The 20594-nt window shown below is 35.2% G+C and overlaps 1 protein-coding gene across 1 annotated transcript in view; it reads right to left on the reverse strand.

Annotated features, from left to right (window-relative positions):
- The window catches only part of LOC141400075 (endocuticle structural glycoprotein SgAbd-5-like), a 59969-nt gene extending 55893 nt beyond the window's left edge, over positions 1 to 4076 (reverse strand). Inside the window, exon 1 of the mRNA XM_073979488.1 lies at positions 3635 to 4076. Coding sequence (XP_073835589.1) covers positions 3635 to 3759 — 125 coding nt within the window. The 5' untranslated portion in view covers positions 3760 to 4076. The remainder of the gene's footprint in view (positions 1 to 3634) is intronic.
- Positions 4077 to 20594: the final 16518 nt, after the last annotated feature.

The raw sequence follows: 20594 nt of genomic DNA on the forward strand, positions 1-20594 counted from the left end.
AGGGGATATGTATCACCATTATTAAAGAGCAAAGATGTAAAATCAATCTGAACATTTTAAAAGCTAATCTTGTTCGGAGACTGTACAAAAACAATAAATCTTGAAAAATATAAATTTTCGCGAAAATGATGTCATTTTAACGTTTTCAGTATGGCTGAGTTCAATCGGCTGCTGCATTGGATTCGTTAATCTTACAAAGTCGAGGATGGTTATAGCAAATGTAGAAAAGAGTCTGGTTGCCGTTTATCAAATTTTTTTTTTTTCAAATAAACTATTTTCATATTTTGAGTTTTGAGCAACTTAAGGCCTATGTTTCCCCTCTGTGCGTCGTAATGTTGCCTTATATTTCCTGTATATCATATGAGTACGAATTCCAAAAAAAAGGAACACGAATCTGAAAACAAAGAAGTAACGACTTTTGGAAAGAAAATGTTATAACTATGATAATATTTTCCTGAAAAAGTTTCTCCTTTCCTTTCGTTACATTTGATTCTCAAGAGATCCCTAAAAACAAGTCGATTTGTAGATCCCTTCCAAAATTTTGTTATAAAATTGAAAGTAATTCACGAACAAGAAATTCGTAAAGGAGATAATAAAAAAAAAACATTTTGTAAGACGAAATAAAATCAAAATGCGGAGAGGGGAGCAAGTAAACTCTTTTGAGGTACAGCGACGGCGATAAATTGCAATTTTTTATATAATTTTTGCTGATAAATTAGTTGTTTAATAAAGAGTTTTGTTTGTCATGAAAGTCATATTAAAATAGAGCATTTTTCATTTTCCAAATAAGACATGAAAATTTCATGCCAAAGCATTGGTGAAAATGACATGTCATCTCATTTGTTAAAATTACATGCTTAGGATCCAAAAAAGAACGTCATATTTTGGGGGTCAAGCTCATATAAAATTCATGAGTAAAAATGACAAAAAGATATGCCAGATCACTTGCACCCATGATTCAACTCATGATTAGTCATCGAACATTTTGCTGGGATTTTACATATAATATGTTTTTTGTACAAGGGAGACTTCTCTAAATACTCCCTTGTACCATCTGGGATGTTTATGAAACCATTATATTATTATTATTATTATTATTATTATTATTATTATTATTATTATTATTATGTTTTTTTTTTGTATGACATAACCTAAAAATGTAAACAACATACGTAAGCAAAACATCTGCTCCCTTCATGTTTACAGAATAGAGCGCCATCTAATCGAAAAGAACTACATGTGTATCGACACATCATTTTGATTCACCAAAATCGTCTACGTATCGCACGATGAGTAGAACATAGAGATATGAACATAAAATACGAAAAAACAGATGGTCTTGATAACAATTTAAACAATGGCAAAGGCTCCTAAGTCGATCAATTTTTTGGTTAGACTCCGACTGTAGCCCAATTTTTTTCACGACTTCAACTCTGGAGTTGACTCCGAAAATAAATTTCAACACTCGAATTAATTAAAATATGTATTGATAAGTTGGGTTCTTCGTAATGTATTCTTTAGTAAAATGCCAAATGCATTTTCTGTATTATTTCTGCTGTATCTTAAGGCCTCGTTTTCTACATGTGGTTGTTTAAACTAAATATTTTACACAGAATCCAATTCCGATCGAAAGTGGAATTGATCCGTATTTAGTATCTTCAGAAACCGAAAATTTTTTTCGGAATGAAACCACTTTGGGTTTCTCAAGTGGAATTGTATTTTTTGGAAACATGTCACTTTAAAATACTCCAAATACACTTAAAAATAATAAAAGTATTGTTTTATTAACATAATCACATTTAATTTCATATTTTTTCTAGCATTTTATTTAAAAAATTCGCACATTTCCATTATTTCTCAATCAACGAAACCAATTACTAACAAAGTATTGTCACATAATTTTTCGTTGTAAATTTGTAAAAACTAAACAATCTGGCATTACGAATGATAAATTAAAACAATGATAAAAGAAAAAAGAAGAAAGAACTCAAAAAAGTATTAATGTTAATGTTCAACGTTATGTTGATTTTTGCGCCTCAATTACAGAAATATAGAAAAATTGAAAATCCAATAAAAATTAATTTTCTTTTCGCACAAAAAAGCTTACTTTAAACACAATGTTTCCACAATTCCCACTTCTACAGTGGTTCCTAATCATATGTTTTTGTTTTGCTTCTTTTGATTCCTCTAATGTTGCCATATGTATACTAAATAATGAGATTTTCGGAATTCACCAAATGTTTCGAAATCTGAAGAAGCTGAAACAAAAACGATCGAAATGAAATTACGGAATTGAAACCATTCCGATCGGATTCTGTGACATGCCTGATAATATTGGTTTACTATTCAGCACTCTCTTTAAAAATATTGATTACCACTGTATTATATATTGCATTAATTAAGTCAATATTATAGTTGTGTCTTTTTACTTTTTCAGTAATATTTATTCAGTAACTTCTTTTCAGAGAGTAAGAGAGATTTTACTCTTTGATACGAAAATAGAGAAAAAAGTAAAAAGACAGCATTTAGTAAACTTTAGCAAGATAACAGTTGATAACCAAAATAAAAACATTGGTGCCAATGCATTAAAGAAAAACTAACTCCAAAGCAATGAAAAAGTTCTCCAATTTTAAGCATATATTCAAATTTAAGCATATACATAAAGTTTAATATGCACACAGAATAGTGATAACATACATATGTATATGCAATATAATGTAATTCATTTTAATTGGCCCGATGGCTTAGAATTATTGTAAAGTTGATTAATAAATAAAAAATACAAAATAAATATATAAAAAATATGTATTAATTAATTTTTATTTATTTATTTTTTGTTTATAAAACAATCAATAAATATAGCTGAATCATAATATTTACAGTATTTTACCACAAAAATAAGATAAACATTCAGCAGCTGACCATGAGCAAATGATTAAAAAATAGCTGATCGAACTTGCTAAATGTTGCTGGGAAAAAATCTTTCAGCAACTTTTAGCAATTTCTCAGCAAACAACTGTCGCTCTCTTTTACTGAACTTTTGTGTAAAAAGACAGCATTTAGTAACATTTCGTAATAATTATTACAAATTATCACGTAAAAAGACACAGCTTATATCCACGTGTAGTTATAATATAAAAGGAATTAATATTATTATATCTGAGAGACTTTAAATTTGACAGAATAAACACCACACATTGTAATAATAAGTCGTGTAAGCTCCATCTATAGAGCTGTAAACTTGTAGATCCCACTTTTTCATACGTCATTATCTAAATCATTAATCCAAGTAAAACTTACTAAACAGTTTCACCATAGGTTAATGAATACACTTGGAAGTATTACTGCTATACGAAGCCCACTGGGTTCAGCACAGTTATTACAATAAATCCGTTAAATATTTCATTTGTTGAGATTTAATTTTGTACTATATTTTCTACAATGACTTATAGTACGTTTAGATTTACGAAATTCACTCGATTTTAAAAAATCAATTCCATAGCGTATACGTCAAATAAAATCCAGTGGATTTATAACTAAGATTTATTGGACGTAAATGCTATGAAATTCAAATTTGAAATCGAGTGAATCTGTAAGTCTAAACGTACTATTTCACACACATATAAAACCTCACCTAAATTTGTAATTTCCGGTACCGTCGTTGTCATTTTCTAATTCCACAATTTGAACATCTTGTTGAGGAGCACCAAAGATTGTAGTGAAAAACACACATATAACAAAGAATAATACAGCTTTCATGTCTCCTTAGAATAAATAGCGGTTTAAGTATTCGATATCCGTGTTTATCTTGCAAGTATTCCGTGTTTATCTTGTTCTTCGCGGATGATGACTGACAGCATCTTTGTCAGCCATTCCACTTTTATATGCCAAAAATAAATCGCAGATTTTTTGTTTAAAGGGAAAATCAGGTTTCGAGACAATGTTTTGCGCATCGCTTAATTACAAAAGCATCGCTAAATTATACAGCATTTGAACTGAGACGTGTAATGAATTCAACTACACTCAAGCAAAATATATATACATAAATGTATGTATGTACATGTTAACATACTAATGGGAAGATCACCGACTGCAATTCTAAAGCAACACTATGTTATAGGTAGTGGCAACAAAGCAGAAGCGATATATAAATTACGATGCAAAAAACAAAAACGATAACTTCTAAGAAATGCCAAACGCTTTCGTTGCCAATCTCAACAAGCAATATTTAACAAGGTAAATAAATACCTATGAAGAAATTGTTAAGGGCTTTGTGCTTGATATTATGGATTAAAATAACCTATGTTTATAAACAGAGCTTGAAATTACAAAATATTAGATTTTTTATTTTAGACTCCCAACAAATTTTTTAAGTACATTGATACATATATCTTTTTCTCATCTGAAAGAGCACATCATAAACTACTTTTGGTATTTTTGTTGTTGAAAAATTTTACGAGTTTTGTGGTAAATGGATATCTGCGATACCCTTTTTTGTAAAGGGTTGTACACACCATCATTCAAAACTGACTGTCAACGTAATTTACGACAATTTTCTGCTAAATAAAAACTTTTATTTAGCTAAAAATGTTTGAAATACAATATGTAGAGTATTATTTAGAGATTAGGAAAGTAATCATTCAGCATGACTTTGACGACTGACAGTTTTGTTGGTCAGTGTGTACCATGCTTTAAAGCGTTTTGCGGCGCCAACGATAACCGAAAACGAATGTATCGATCTTCATATATTTTTGTGGGCGTTTTAAGACTCTTATAAGAGCAGTACACATTGTCAGTTTTGAATGTCGATATTTCGCAGTTATCGATAACTGTCCAACCGTCACGCAACCACAAAATATTTTGTGGTTGCATGATGAATGACACAAATGAACGGCCACACTAGCAAGCAACAACAAAGCTGTCATTCAAAACTGACAATGTGTACCCAGCTTTTATCTTGTCTTTGAGCGTAACAGAACTCTAATGCCCGTTATTTCTAGCCCTAGGTAACCTGGGTAGGTAGCTACCTCTTAGATATCTTTACCTACGCGTTTGGTAATTTCTACGTGCCATTTACCGAGGCGTGTAAATTTTAAAAACATGTGGAAACATTGGTGATTTTCACTCATGATTTCGTAAAAACATTGCCACATATAAGTGTTTTACAATTTTTAACACATTGCACATAGTTTTCAATCTGAAAATTTTTGGCCAAAACCCTATTTTTGAAGTTTCGAAATTTTAACTTTTTTTGCACAGAATAATAAAAAACACCTCAAGTCGTCTGAAAATAATTAGTTTTCGTAAATAACGTTAGTATTCGTTGATTGGCGCAGTACCAAAGTTGAGACTTTTTTATGTAAAAATAAAACAGACTTTGTGCTGTAAAATATACAGCTATCTTTTGGAAGATAGCTGGGGGTCTGAACTAATAAATTGAGAAATAAATTCTTGCTCAAATTTGCCACAGTTAAAACAAAGTGGATTTTTCTATTTTAAGATGGGAGAATTTTTTGTAAATACCTGCTGTGACTGTACGTAGTATCCAATTGAAATAGAACGGTAATATCAACATCTATCAACCGATTTTTCTTAAAATTCATATTTAAGGGTTTCAGAGTGTAGAAAACAAGTATGTGTAAGGTTTTTGAAAATAGGTCAATTTTTTGTCATAGCCCCCACATAAAAGTACCGTCCAATTTTAGATATTTTGTGAATTTTAGCGACACTTTATGACCGATTCGGCTGAAATTTGGTATTTCGACCTCTTGGAAGATATGAATCCTTCGTACCAAAAATTTTTAACATAGGTCAATGTTTTGGTTTAGACCCCACACAACGGGACCACCCTGTTCAACAAATTTTGGCAGTTTTTGGTCATTTTGGTCGATAAAACGTAAGAATTGCTGTTTGTACACATTTATTAAAAATAATAATTAATTTCAATACAAAATGGACGTTGAAATAGGTTTGGCCAGAAAATTTGGATTTGGGACCATTGTGCATTGGCAACGATTAACCAGGCAAAATCCTTGGTGTAAGTAACACGGCGTTTTCGACCCGGTAACGTTACGTATGGATTGAAATTATGAAATTTTGCTTACACGGGGGATATCTATGAACACATAGACAACTACGCGTAGAAATTACGGCCATTAAAGGTCTACTTTAAAATACAGTTTCCAGAAAACGGGTTTAAAGTTTCTATGCTACATACAAATCACAATAATTTTTTGCATTCCAATGCTCATATCTCAGCCATTTTTTCCCATCGACTTGAAGTTTTTTTGGAGCATACCTGTGCTTCAAAATAATCGCATATATTTTTTTGAAATCGATAAATAGGGGTAACACCTAAAATTGCCAATAAAATTTAAAATATGGAATAGTGGGATATTTATTTATTTACAATTATAGTACAGATGTATAAAAGCAATGAAATACCCATTTATAAAAGTTTTCATTTCATATTTTCATAAAAACAGATTTGAGCCCCAGATTTTAGGGATGTGTATCATCCCTGCCATGATATAAGGAATTTGATTTCTGTAATAACTTAATTCGTTCAAAAAATTTCTCATCGGGCAAATTTGTCATTTCGAACATTTAATTGGGTGGTGCCGGTATATTGGGACTATACCAAAATGTAACTGTAACTTTTAGTACATTCTCAAATAATCGACTAACCGAAAATCGAGTTTTAAGTTTTTCACGAAAACCGTATAATCAAAAACCGATTATTGCATTCCACTGCGTATCCCTACTTTGAATGTATACTAATCGTTGAACCGTTTACTTTTCATTCATGTTTTCAGTTTTTCTAAAAAAGCCCTACATTTTTAAATTGTGTATTTTGTTTGTCATAATTAATTTATTTCGATAAATGCTCTCATTTGTTAGAGATGGGACATATTTTATCGTTGTTCGGAGAGTATTTCTATTTGAACAATGTACCAAAATCGTTCTTCGCTCTCAGAATTTTGTATGGAAAATGAAGTAATTAATACATAATTTGGGCGTATTACCGTCAGTATGAACAAGGCATAAATAATGGATTTTTACAGTACTTACAAGGCATATTTATGTATGTAAGGTAGATGCATGAATTACAACCACTAACAAATTTACAAACAAATTTATTAACAAATTTACAAAATTAAGTGTCAAAGAAAATATTGAATAATAGGGTCGTTCTTAAAATTTTCTTAGGAAAAACATAAATACATTTTGAAAATCCTATAAAATAGAACAAATTTGAATCAAAATGTAATTATAAAGCATTTTATGGTAGCAAATTCCGAAGTTCCAAATTTCATGAGTGGACCCTATTACCTTTTGAAAACCAAATTTACAAAAAAAGTAAATATAAAAAAAGTAAATATACACTTCTACCTTATATAAATGTACCTTGAGTTCTTATTGGTAGTCGTAACTACTTACGTCGGGAATATCGCACTAAATAACTAGTTACTCTACGACCACCAGAAGTAGAAAAATAAGTTAAAACCATATGTATGTACAGTTAGTCAACTAAATTATTGCAAACTATGAATTTTGAAACATTTAGATTTTTAATTAGGAATTACTACAAGAAATTCTTTCAATAATGTTGGGTTATTTGTCCACATATGTTGATTTACCTGTAAATGACAACATCAAGCCAATAAATGCAGAAATCGGTCGGGCATAAAGAATAGGTACCTAGTTTTTGTGGAGTCATTTAAATAATTGCAAAAATGAATGAATGTACAATAAAATCGTGGGATTTTCCCCGCGATTTTTCGCAATAAAGGATTTTTACGACTTTTATGGTATGTGGACATGTAGATTCATAATTTTTGATCATAAATTAATTGTTGTGTGTGTAACATGAACGGTATATTCAGAAAAAGAGAAAGTCGTGCAATCGGATTTCTGAAAATATGCTACATTTATTTGGTGTATTCGAATTATAATAATGGTAAATCCGCCAGAAAAATTGCTAAAATCACCTCTCATAAGCTGACATAGACTAATGAATCGTATACACAAAGAGATTGTAGTGTGCTTCTTTTTTGTAGGTGTCGCCCTTACGGAAACTGCTTAATCTTTTCACTCAATTGCACAATGTTTTGGAGTAAATTGCAATATTTTGTTGAATTTGTTTATATGAGGATGTAGATCTGGCCAAAGATTATCCACGTGTTGTCTTTTATCAGAATAAATAGTTTAAAATCTATAGTAACTGTTTGCGTAGCAATATGGAAAGAAAATTAGAGAAAAATAAAACACGATGTGAAAGTATTTTTTCTAATCGCAGTGGACTGTATTTTTATTGATTTAACGTTCGTGGAACGGTATTACCTTTGTACAAAGGGTTTGACGAGTAGGACGTGATCCTATCGTTGGTGTTAGTTTTAATAACTCTAGGGTAGATACTGAGAGGCGGGCTTTTCTCAAACGTCACTCATTAGATTCTGTCATTACCTTTCATTTTATGTACTTCGTACATAATCGTATTTTAAGGTAGTAGACAGACTCCAATGAGGAGAAAAAGCATCCTTGAAACAAATTTAAAAATTAAAATGGGTTTAATAAAACCTCATAGCAAATTGTTCATTCCGCCGGCCTTGCAATATCCAGCTATGTTGCAAAATTAAATGTTAGTTATTTAAGTACTTTACATTCGTGTGCCCGTGGGGCACGATCGTGCAATGCCTCGTGGAGACCTTGATCATCATGTAAAGATTGTAAAAGGTGATTGAAGACCACCTCTTACAGATTTACGTGGCGAGACCACAAGTTTCTCCTGGAGTAACTCCGAGGAGTCGCCGAGGGCGAAATTAATTTGTATAAAAATAGGACTGTATTCTCCGAAGGAGGTACAGTACCAGCTGTCCTTTTTGCCGTAGGCTTCATGTGGAGTGGCTTTTTTAATCAGCTTGTTGTTCCTTGTCGTGCATTGGGACGTCATCCTCACACCATCGTCGCAACCATCGTTCGAAATTTTCCAAGTCATAAGAAAAATGGAGAGGAAGCGAGAATTAAACAATAAAACAAACTTTTAGGTCAGAAGGACCTCTTAACCGTTGGTCGTTTTACATATATAGCCCGATGCTTCGCGGCTCTAACACGGTCATCAAAGCTATATTTTTTCAATAACACGAAAAAGTAGTGAGGTCGCGTAGACGCCTCGAAACATGGTCTATTATTAATTAACTCCGTGGGAGTGGGAATATGGATGTTTGAGTGCCGTCGGGATTAAATTTCGTTTTCAGTATCAGTATTGATACCCTCTTTCGAACATAGATAAATATTTTTGCCCCGGAGGAGCTTGAATGAAATATCCAGTGACGGAATATTTTAGGACTTTTTATTAATCAAAATTTCAATCAAATGCCTAATGAACATTTTGGGATGTGCCCATTAAAACCAATAAGATAGACGGCCGTATGGCCAAAGTTTAAGTAGATGGTCGTAGAACCAATACTTGCGTAGCAAGTGGTGGAGAAGTGTAGGCGATGTAATCTCTGTTTTCCGTGGGAAAACTAACCTAGCATGGCTTACTAACCCGTCAACACATACACCACCGAAAGTTAAGTGCATGACTGTCAATAGCGTCCGTATGGATAAATTGGAGCTCAAAGACTCAATGTCCCCAGTCTTCTATCCTAACTATTTCAAGGAGAATCCCTAAATAGAAGGCCCAGTATGGGTGGATGGCATTGGAGCTGTAAGGATCCAGCCGAAGACTGTACTTTGCGCTATCAACGAACCTAATATCTTAGTATGAGAACCCTGTGCCAGAATCTTCGGATAAAGATCTGCACCAAGAAGAAGGTCAACAGAATGGGAAAAGAATGGATCGGGGTTCGCCAAACGTAGATTTGGCAATTGTGGTAGAGTGTCAGTTGGGATGGAACAGGAGGGCAGATTATCTGCAATGGTCGGAACGACAAGAGCAGTTGTGTCCATTGAATGCGTAGCGTCCAAAGGAGACACAATGTGAATGGAACATTCTTTGTCAGAAATGACAGAAACTGACCTACTCACACCCAAAATTGAGGCTCTAACTGCATTTGTGGCAATACCTATTCTACTTTGCATATTTTCAGAAATGAAAGATGATTCAGAAGCAGGATCAATTAAAGCTCTGGCTGGGTACGTAGTACCTTCGTGCACAATATGGACCATAGCCGTGCCTAACAATATTTCCCTATTCTTAGTGGTATGAAATACTTGTCTAGAATTAGACCCAGATGGATGACCTGTAGAGGTAGAAGGGGAATTTGAAGCAACTAAACTCCTGGAATCAGGCGACGTCGGAGATGTACGATGCGGTGAGACCTCCCTATGTAACAGGGTGTGATGCCTTTTGTTGCATATAGTACAATTATGTACACTATTACATTTTGAAGCTTTATGTCCGTGAGACAAACAGTTAAGACAACAGTAATGTTTCTTAACTGCACTTATCCTTTCAGGAACTAAAAGTCGAAGGAATTTTTGGCAAACCCTAAGATGGTGCCTTTGTCGTGAACAAAGAGCACACGATTTTGGCGAGGGTGCACGAGAATACCGTGAAGAACGAGGTGTGCTTTGTGGCGTGGCCACAGATGTTTTAGTGCTTTCACCATTCGTGGAATGGGAAAGTCTTTTGTTGTGATTTAGAGGTTCGACGTAGTCTATGCCCCTAATATCACGTAAGCAGGTCAGAGTTTGGATTCTTTCCGTGAGAAATTGATCCAAATCTGACCAAGAGGACAATGCGGATTTGTTTTTAATGCATTGTTCCCATAGCACAACGCAGTGTTTAGGTAATCTCTGAAGACAAAGGAAAACTAGAATTGGATCCCAGTCTTCTGTCGGCACGTCATAATTAGACATGGACGAAATACACCCGTTTATGCCTCTTTGCAAAGACTTCAACCCTAAACTAGTTTCCTCTTCTAAAACTGGTAGGTCAAAGAGGCGTTTTAGTTGGTGGTTCACCAAAATACGTGGATTGTCGTAAGTTTGTTGCAAAGCATTCCACGCCAGACTAAAATTTGTGTGGGTAAGCGAAAACTTAGCCACTATTTCATGGGCATCACCACTGGTCTTTTTCTTTAAATGACATAAGCGTTCTATATCACTTATGCCGCTGTTGTTTATATAGAGGGCAGAAAATAAATCCCTGAACGTAGGCCAGGAGAGAAAATCGCCATTAAACACTTCGATGTCACAGGGGGGTAAATTAAGTCTGTGACAAGCATTAACATCTCCACAGGATGTGAAGGATGAGTTATTTGAAGGTGTCAATCGATGTGAAACATCGGAAATGGTCGTTGTATCTTCAGAACGTGGTACTGTAGGTTTATCTATATGAGATTTTGGAGAAGTGAAAGTAGGTGACTGAGACGAGGTCCGGAGTACACCTAACTTTCTATTAATGGACGATAAAACATTCATAAAGCACTTGTATGCGACATCGAATTTGATGTCGGCAGCTACAAGGTTTTCCTTATTGGAATTTTTATCTTCATATAGATAATTGAGGCATATATCAGATTGTTTTTTAACTTTTTCCCATAATGTTTTCGCCTCAGCTCCTAGCAATTCTAAGATATAAACATCGAGCTCATCGTCCCGTTGGGAACTGAAGTAGGCATCAAATTTGACTAAAGCATCAGCAGCTCTGTTGAACAAATCTAAAGGAGTGAAGGGCATTTTGAATGAAATTCAGGTTTAAAGTCAAAAACAAAGATAATTTGTGACACGAAATGTCGTATTGAGAAATTAAATGTAGTCGAAGACTAAATAAATTTCCTAAATAATGCACGTAGTTGTACAAATTCAACGAAATTGCTTGAAAAGTATTCTATTACTTTGGAAATGACACGTGATGTCAAAATTGTATGCGAAAATCCAATAAAGGTAGTAAATTTTCACTAAAGTATTAGAAAAAATAATTTTAAAACACGTGATGCTTCAAAATAAAATTATTTTATTGGTAAAATACACTGAGTTTATTTGTAGTCGTAGACTATTTCCATAATGTATCGTGGATACGGCAATATATTTGAGGTTTAACGTGATTAAACCCAAAAAAATTCTTTAAATTTTAAGAAAAATGTAAAACTAAATCCAATTTTCTCTCAGTGTATTCTAAATTTCGCAAAATATTTAGAGTGTATCGTATAATACACGTAAACTATGGCAATGTGTCGAAGATAGCACTTGCCGAAAACAAATTTCCAAAAATATTAAAAATATTGAAAATTCGCAAAACCACTTCACTAATACCGACGGTAGCGGGCACGGTGTCAAAAACACGAATAAAATTTATTTTCAGTTAATATCCGAAGGATTCAACTCAAAAAATACGAGAAAACAGCACTAAAATATCTTTACGAAAATAATTTTAATTTTTAGTACACGGGAATACGCCTAATACAATCGATCGTAGTGTAAATGGTATATGAGTGCCAAATCTGCCACCCGTATTAATTAAAGGTGGAAACAATCAGCAGTAATGACAAGTGAATGACAATTATTCTTTTATATTGGAATTGTTATTGTTGTGATGATTTTGATGCATTGGCGAACAAAAAGTAGCACAATAAAAGAAAAACACCACAATAACAATTGATTATGTATTAAAATATAAAAGAAATGTGCAAAAACACTGATAAATTTGGAAATAAATAAAAATAAGAAAAATCAATGTGATTGTTTTTGTTTTTATGTGAGGAAATAGTGGACACTTATTTTTGTTGGTATTTTTTAAATGAATTTTACCGACGGCAATATCGTAGGTGGCGGACGGACATTAAATATTTATTGTAAAACGACAAACGGTTTTTTTTTTTAATTATGCACAACACTTGTAAATTTTGGTATGTCACTTTTTCACGTAATGAAATGTGTACATACCTTTGTTGTGATGGTAAAAATCGCAATTTATTGGAAAATAAATTGATGTGGTTGATCGTAGATCCTTTGTTGTTGTTGCTGCGACGTAGTCTTTGCTTTTTGTTGGTTTTTGGGTTTTCCTTGTAAAGGCAAAGAGACCGATCGTAAAATCCGGCTCGATTGGACCAATGTTTGCGTAGCAATATGGAAAGAAAATTAGAGAAAAATAAAACACGATGTGAAAGTATTTTTTCTAATCGCAGTGGACTGTATTTTTATTGATTTAACGTTCGTGGAACGGTATTACCTTTGTACAAAGGGTTTGACGAGTAGGACGTGATCATATCGTTGGTGTTAGTTTTAATAACTCTAGCGTAGATATTGAGATGCGGACTTTTCTCAAACGTCACTCATTAGATTCTGTCATTACCTTTCATTTTATGTACTTCGTACATAATCGTATTTTAAGGTAGTAGACAGACTCCAATGAGGAGAAAAAGCATCCTTGAAACAAATTTAAAAATTAAAATGGGTTTAATAAAACCTCATGGCAAATTGTTCAGTAACTATAAATAAAACTACTAACGCCATCTACCAATTTTAGAAAATTCGAAGAAAAATGCTGAGAGCAAATCTATGTCTATACGATTCATTAGCCTATGAAGCTGAGAACTGTATACAACATCATATACCGCACCGAGAGAGAATAGTAACCCCACGAATTGACAGGAGAATGATTAAAGAAATTGACGCAGCACAAGAAAATTGATTTCTCAAGTTAAAAAGATTTTGGAGTGTGTCATATGGAAAAGTCAGACAACCCTTCCTCACGAGTGACTAGGTAAAACCCATTGCCATCCAATATACAGAAACTATTCAGACTTGTTACAGACAATTTTTCACGTCATCTTTAGTATTGGGATGTCGTTATTTTTTATGATGAAACTAAAATTATTTTGAAATGTCCCGATGGGCCTCAAAAAGTATTGCGAAACCCCCTTACAGCTATGGAAAACAAAAATTCAAAACATACCATAAAGTTCGGAAAACTGTCATATATGGGGGAAACGATAACAGAGGAGGTTTATTTAGATGTTAAAAAAATGATTTAACCAACAGCGTCAAGAAATTTGGGCCTGTTCACCCTAAAAATTCATACCAATTTCAATATAAGTACCACCAAGACAACGACTTTGTTTGATTTCGCGTTGCGGATGGCATCTGCAACATCACTCACACGCGCACCTCTTTGGGTCAGTTACTGTCACGCCGTTGAAAGTAACTGCTGTTCTGTCATCATTCTTCTCCGGATTCGAGAATGATTTAACCGTTGTCCACAATTTACTTAATCCTGCACCAATGTTGCATTGCTTCAGGTGGTCTAACCACTTTTTCATCTTATGTTCGCCTACTAGCCTGTTGACTTCAGGAGTAAGCTCTCTAACTCTTGGGTCTTCAGGGTTCGTACGACGAAGCTCATCACGCTCATTTGCTAGTCCCGCCGCCTCTGCTGGGAAATTTGGTCTTATTTCGGGAATTCGACCAGCAGGTATGTAGCGAGCGGCTGCTGCAGTGATGATGTCCCGGAAAGTTTTCTCAGCTACCCGAGGATCTCTGAAGTGGTGATTGGTAAATTCTCTGAACCCTTCCCAATCGGCTTTCCCATGATCCAGGAAAGTACGGCGTTCAGAGGTTATGAAATCGGTGGTCTGTTTACGGAGACGATGATAGGATGGTGGTCTGAGCTAAGGGAAATTACGGATTGCCAGGATACGTCATTTATCAGACCTCGTGCCACAATGGTGATATCTGGCGAGCTGTGGCAGTCTCCTCTAATCCCCGTAGGAGCGTCTTCATTCACCGCGCAAAACGTGGAGCTATCAATTTGTTAGGCCAGCGCTGTACCCCTCTGGTCCCTACCTAGGACGGAATGCCAAAGCTCGTGATGAGCATTGAAGTCCCCTAGCACCAGACGGTTATTGCCCTCTAAAAGCGAACTAATATCGGGCACATAACGCCGGGCACAGCTATTCATCGGCGGTATGTAGACATTAAGCAGCTCTACCTCGGCAGTACCACACTTTACTGCTACCCCCATACATTCCATGTATGGGTCACTAGAGACAAGTCAAGAGATAGGTCTGTACTGGACAGACAGATGAAGGCAAGTCCTCCTCCTCCGCTTCTTGTGCGATCCTTCCGCAAAACGTTGTAACCATCACAACGCAAGCTACAGGTGGCAGTGGGCTTTGTTTCTTTAATCACGGCTACCATGATGTTTTTCCGACTCATAAAATCCACAATTTCGCTTGTTGCGGAGACCGTTGCAATTGAATTGCAAGAATGACGAATTTCCGGGCCGTTGAACAACAACTTGTGGTGTTTTTTAGGAGACTGCGGGGGCGTCTCGTATTCCGACGACTACGAAGGGTCAGACGACGACGTTGTAGACGCACTAGACTGGACTGGATGTTCTGACGCAGCAAGGAGCAACATACCTATTGCTGTAATCCCGGGTGCGACTAAGGCCAGAGCACCCACGAAAATGCACCCATTCCATACATCCATTACATCTCACCTATACTGACAGGTGGTGGATGCGGATCTGGCAAACGGGACAGATCCATACTGGCCCGGGGTTCATATCTACCTCGGGACGGACCAGAAGAGCTCGGAGCAGGCATTCCGGGATAAATTGCCGCTCCCATGGTGAAAAAATACACGAACACAAACACATAATTGTTGAGGTGACGGCCCCTGGTCGAAGATTCCTCCGTGTCAATCCGGTGCATAGAACCGGCCCGTGAGCTTGACACATTTTCGTAGTGCTTTTTGGTCTTAGTCAGTGGAGATTTGTGGTGGTTTTTAACAGATTTTTTCTGTAGCGATTTTTGCCTCGGAACAGTTGGCATCCCTGATAACAACATTCAACCGTTGAGCATCAACCTCTTCCCTAATTCTCTTTTTTATTACAAGTAAATATCCGCTAGGGACATGGACTAGTTCGGTATCGGAAACTCGTCGATTCCAAAGGTTGCAGTAACTAGTTCCACTTTAGACTCTTCATAGTGCAATCAAATGCAAACTTTTACAAGGAGATATCAGCGAAAGTAACCAACCACTTGACTCTCTATGCATTACCCGTAGTTTGTACTGTACTAGTCCAAGTCTACACTTATATACGTGTTCTACTGTAGTTGTTTAAAAAGTCGTGGATTTTATTTAAGAGTAAGAGCAATTTGTATATTTCCTTCGTTTTCCTTTTCATACCAGCACAATATGAATAATATATACGAAAATGTTCAGTCCATCAACACTAGCATCTGTTATCGTATGCTGCATTGATGTGTAAGATATTAACAAAATGCAAATGTGAATTATTCATACAACTGACGCCTCGTCGTTTACTTGGGGACATAAAGGTGTCAATTGGTTCCCATCGCATTACTTATGACTATATCACACCGTATGCTTTTTCATATGTATGTTGTCACTTTGGGTATACTACATGGCAGAACTACCAGGTAGTGGCATCACACTAGCTGATCGAATATGAAAAGTCAAATCCCTTTATAAAAAAATTATTTTTGTTGTAATTTCCCCAACAACATAAAGAAAGTTTTGACATAACATATTCAAAATTTTACGATGCCACTACCTGGTTAATTGTGCCGTGGTATACTAATATACAGGCCACCTGATGTCATACATGTGAAAAAACATATGGTGTGATATAGCCATTAGGGTTCATTGTGTAGTAGTACCGCTTATGGCCCCGGCATATACGGTCCGTTGTGAGTAGCGTCGCGCGTTAAAAACAACAACCACATGAAAAATGTGTAAGTGATGCCAAGTTTGTTCTTGAAGTTTTCATGTGGTTGTTGTAACGCAACGCTCAACGTGCCGTATGTGCCGGGGCCATTAGAACTAGTTCTGGGGGGTAACTCTGTATTGCGATACGTAAAAAAATGGTACCGAATCGAGTAATCGGTACTCTCTAATTCGTTTCCTTATCACCTTTCGCATCAACTTTTCGCAAATCTGGCATCGCTGCCCTCTGTAATACGACAAGGTACGTCAAACTCGTTCGTTAAACGCAAATATCTTGCGCAAACAAAATAGCAGACAAAAAATTAACGAAACATGTAAGTAAGCACAATTAAATTTTTATATTTATATCTAAATTGTTTATTCTTTTAGGGAAAAGTCAAAAAAGTTACAGACTCAGGAACGTCAGTTGCAAACCTTAGTAGACTTCATGGTCCAACACAGCGATTTGGCCAAGGGATAGGTGCAAAGTGCAAATGCGAAACAACGCGCCAACAATTTGTGGACAAAACTGGCTGATGACCTCAATTCAAATGGACCTTCTGTAAGAGATGTCGATGGTTGGAAAAAAGTAATGTATTATATTTTTTATGTATAAAATGTGAAACTAACTATGTGTACATATTTACAGGTTTGGTCTGACCTAAAAACCCATACAAAGGTTAAGACGCGCAGGAACAAAGTGAGTATTTCCAGCACCGGTGGTGGTGTCTCACAGTATTGCCCGTTTTCCCCTAAAGAGTAACAAATCATTACTCTTCTTCATATGGAAGAAGCCGTTAACGGACTGCCAACATCGGCGTGCTTCAAAACAAGTGCTAATACTAGTCAAGATGTCTCAACGATCTTATAGAAGAGGTTTTGTTATAGCACCAAAATGAAAACATCATTTTAAATGAACCAGCGCCCGCGGCCAAACGTAACTGCTGGATGAAAGCTTTCAGTCTACCATACGTTCACGGCTGTCAAACCAAAACGAACGTCATAGCCTTTTAAAAACACAAGTGGGCACTCAAGGGATATTTCACAAAGAATCCACCAAACTTTTGGGCGATATTCCGTGTTCCTTGAAGGAATTAGTAAGATACAATAGGAAAATGTTTGAATTAAAAGAAAAAACTTGCCTTTTGCCATGGTAGAACAAATAAGGTAAAGTAAATACTACAATAATTACACATAGAAATTAGTTTTTGTTTGTAATGTTAGTGTCAACGGTATATGTAAACAAAATAGGGAAATATCTATATATTATTGGAATTTAAAAAACTAATAATTTTTCACGTTTGATTGAATATTTTGAAAAACATGAATGAAAATTCGTTAGATTTTCAATTTGAATGTTTCCAAATTATTCCACTAAATGCATAAATTCTCACAGATAGTAGAATTCCTGCAAAAATTATTGGGATCACTGGAAATTCATTGAAAAAGGAGAAGATGCTTCAGTCTGTTGTTTTTGAAATCAAAGAAGCAGATGTTTATTAGGGTTTTTTCAAATTTAACGAAATATCACACATATTAACCAATGTTTTGCCGCCACTATAAGTGGTGTTTATGCGGCACATCGTTCGGACTTGGAGGAGATTACATGTCATTTATATGAAGAAGTCTTTATGGGAAATAGTTTTTTTTGGAATAATTTTTTCCACAAAAAATATATAGGGATATGTACATCGAACAAGTAAAAAAGTATCAGTCGGCTTTGCCGACAGAGATATACCCTCAGCCTGTGTATATTGAAACAAATTTTTCCCAAAAAAACCTATGTATTTATGGGGTTTTAAAAATTTTGGGCGCGTTTGAACCGACAAAAGTATTGATTAGAATTAAAGATTTGCGGAGGAGATACTAAAAGGAATGGATCGATATTGACCATTCTGGAAGTGGATCTCCAGCCACTACATATGGTGCCTATGGAGTTTTTACACCCTTCGGGCTGTTTGCTCAAGAAGTATGGACTTGCCCCTGAAAAAAACTTTTACCATCGTAATTGAGGCAGCGAATGCAAGTAGCTTCAACAAAAATCAAAGTGATTCGATATCAGGCCTTAAAGTGAACTTATCCGAAATTTTGTGTGGGAGGTACCGGATGAAGTACACAAATATAGTCTATATTTGAACCTGATCTATATCTGGTAGATATATAAGGATGCGTAAAGTATGGATCAATTCGGCCACTCCCTTCAAAAGTTACGGTACGAACAATTTTTCCGAACATTTTTGAACTTTTGTGGGCGAGGTACTTGAAGGAGTGGACCGATATAGTTTATCTTCGAACTTAAACTAAGTTTGTCCAAAATATTACGAACGCCACATTTTGGACCGAAACGGCGGGTCCGTTCGAGAGTTATCTTACGCTCCAACCAGCTCACACGGTGTCATAGGGTTTTTTTTGCAACTTTCATGCTATTTTCTCAAGAAGTATGGACTTGCCCCTAATGAAACTTGTACCGTCCTATGGGGGCAGTGAATACAAGTTGCTAAAAAAATCAAAGCGATTCGAGATGTGGCCCTAAACTGAACTTTTCCGAAATTATGTGTGGGAGGTACCCGAAGGAGTAGACCGATTAAGTCCATATTGAAACCTTATCTAAGTCTGGTACACATTTCAGGATGTGCAAAGTATGGATCAATTCTGCCACTCCCTTCAAGAGTTACCGTACGAACAATTTTTCCGAACATTTTCGAACTTTTGTGTGGGAGGCACCGGAAGGAGTGGACCGATATAGCCCATCTTCGAACTTAAACTAAGTTTGGGCAAAATATTACGAAAGCCAACATTTTAACCGAATCGGTTTATCTGTTCGAGAGTTATCGTGCGCTCCAGCCAGCCAGACAGACAGACGGACGGACATTGCTCAATCGACTCCAAATTGTCTGAAACACATTTCGTCCAAACATACTTGGGGTCTAAAACCATTATTTCGATGAAGCACATTTTGTCCGTACGAAAGTGTATATACCCTCGTTAGCATAAATGCTGAGGGTATAAAAAAGAAATAAATATTTTAAATGTCGCATATGACACTAACGTTACAGCCCAGTTCAGTCAGCTGGGTATATTGTTCTTTCTAGCTTTTTGCAAGGAAAAATTTGAATATAAAAATAAATACAAGCTCTAAAAACAAAAAATGCAACAGAAAAGCTAGAATTAAACACAGAAAATTTTAGAATTGGAAATAAGTAAAACTTTGTGATAAGTGACGATATGTGATCCAATATATTGATATGTATAATTATTCCTCATTTCCCATACAGTAAGTATTAATTTAATTCTTTATAATATGCATATAAGGTAACCTAGTTTAAGAACGACTGACTAATGAATTTTAAGATCTCAAAATCGCCATACAGAAGCTTTAACATTTTACATTACAAGTTTTTTTATTTTTTATTTATTTTATTTATAAGTAAAGGTAATTTTATTTAAATCAAATTGTTTCTAATATTATTCCTTATTTCGTCAGCAATATTTGTTTCTTCGCTGTTGTTCGTATTGCTATAAACACACATTTCAATTTCATTAAGACTTTCTGTCTCAATAATTTGGTGCACCGACGTAGCCAGGGGGGGGGCCCGGGGGGCCCGGGCCCCCCCCCGAAATGATTTTCGTTCCCATAGGATATTAGCTTATGTTACACATTTTTTTAATTTTTGAGTGAATTTTTAAACTGTTTTAAAATTTTCAAGAAATATGTAAAGTATTTGGTGGAAGAGAATTATTTAACTACATTTGGTATACTTATTGTGCAACATATTTGAAAGTATAAAAATAATGAAAACTTTAGACTTTTTGAGCAATTTTCTGCAGAGTTGTTGTTAAGTTTTAAGGTGTTGTTTAAGCGTTTAATTGTAATTTTAGACTGACTGTAAGTTTTACTGAGGTCAGAACAA

This window comes from Musca autumnalis, unplaced genomic scaffold (genome assembly GCF_047663935.1).
Source record: "Musca autumnalis isolate F117 unplaced genomic scaffold, ASM4766393v1 scaffold_3, whole genome shotgun sequence".
Taxonomy (NCBI): Eukaryota; Metazoa; Arthropoda; class Insecta; order Diptera; family Muscidae; genus Musca; species Musca autumnalis.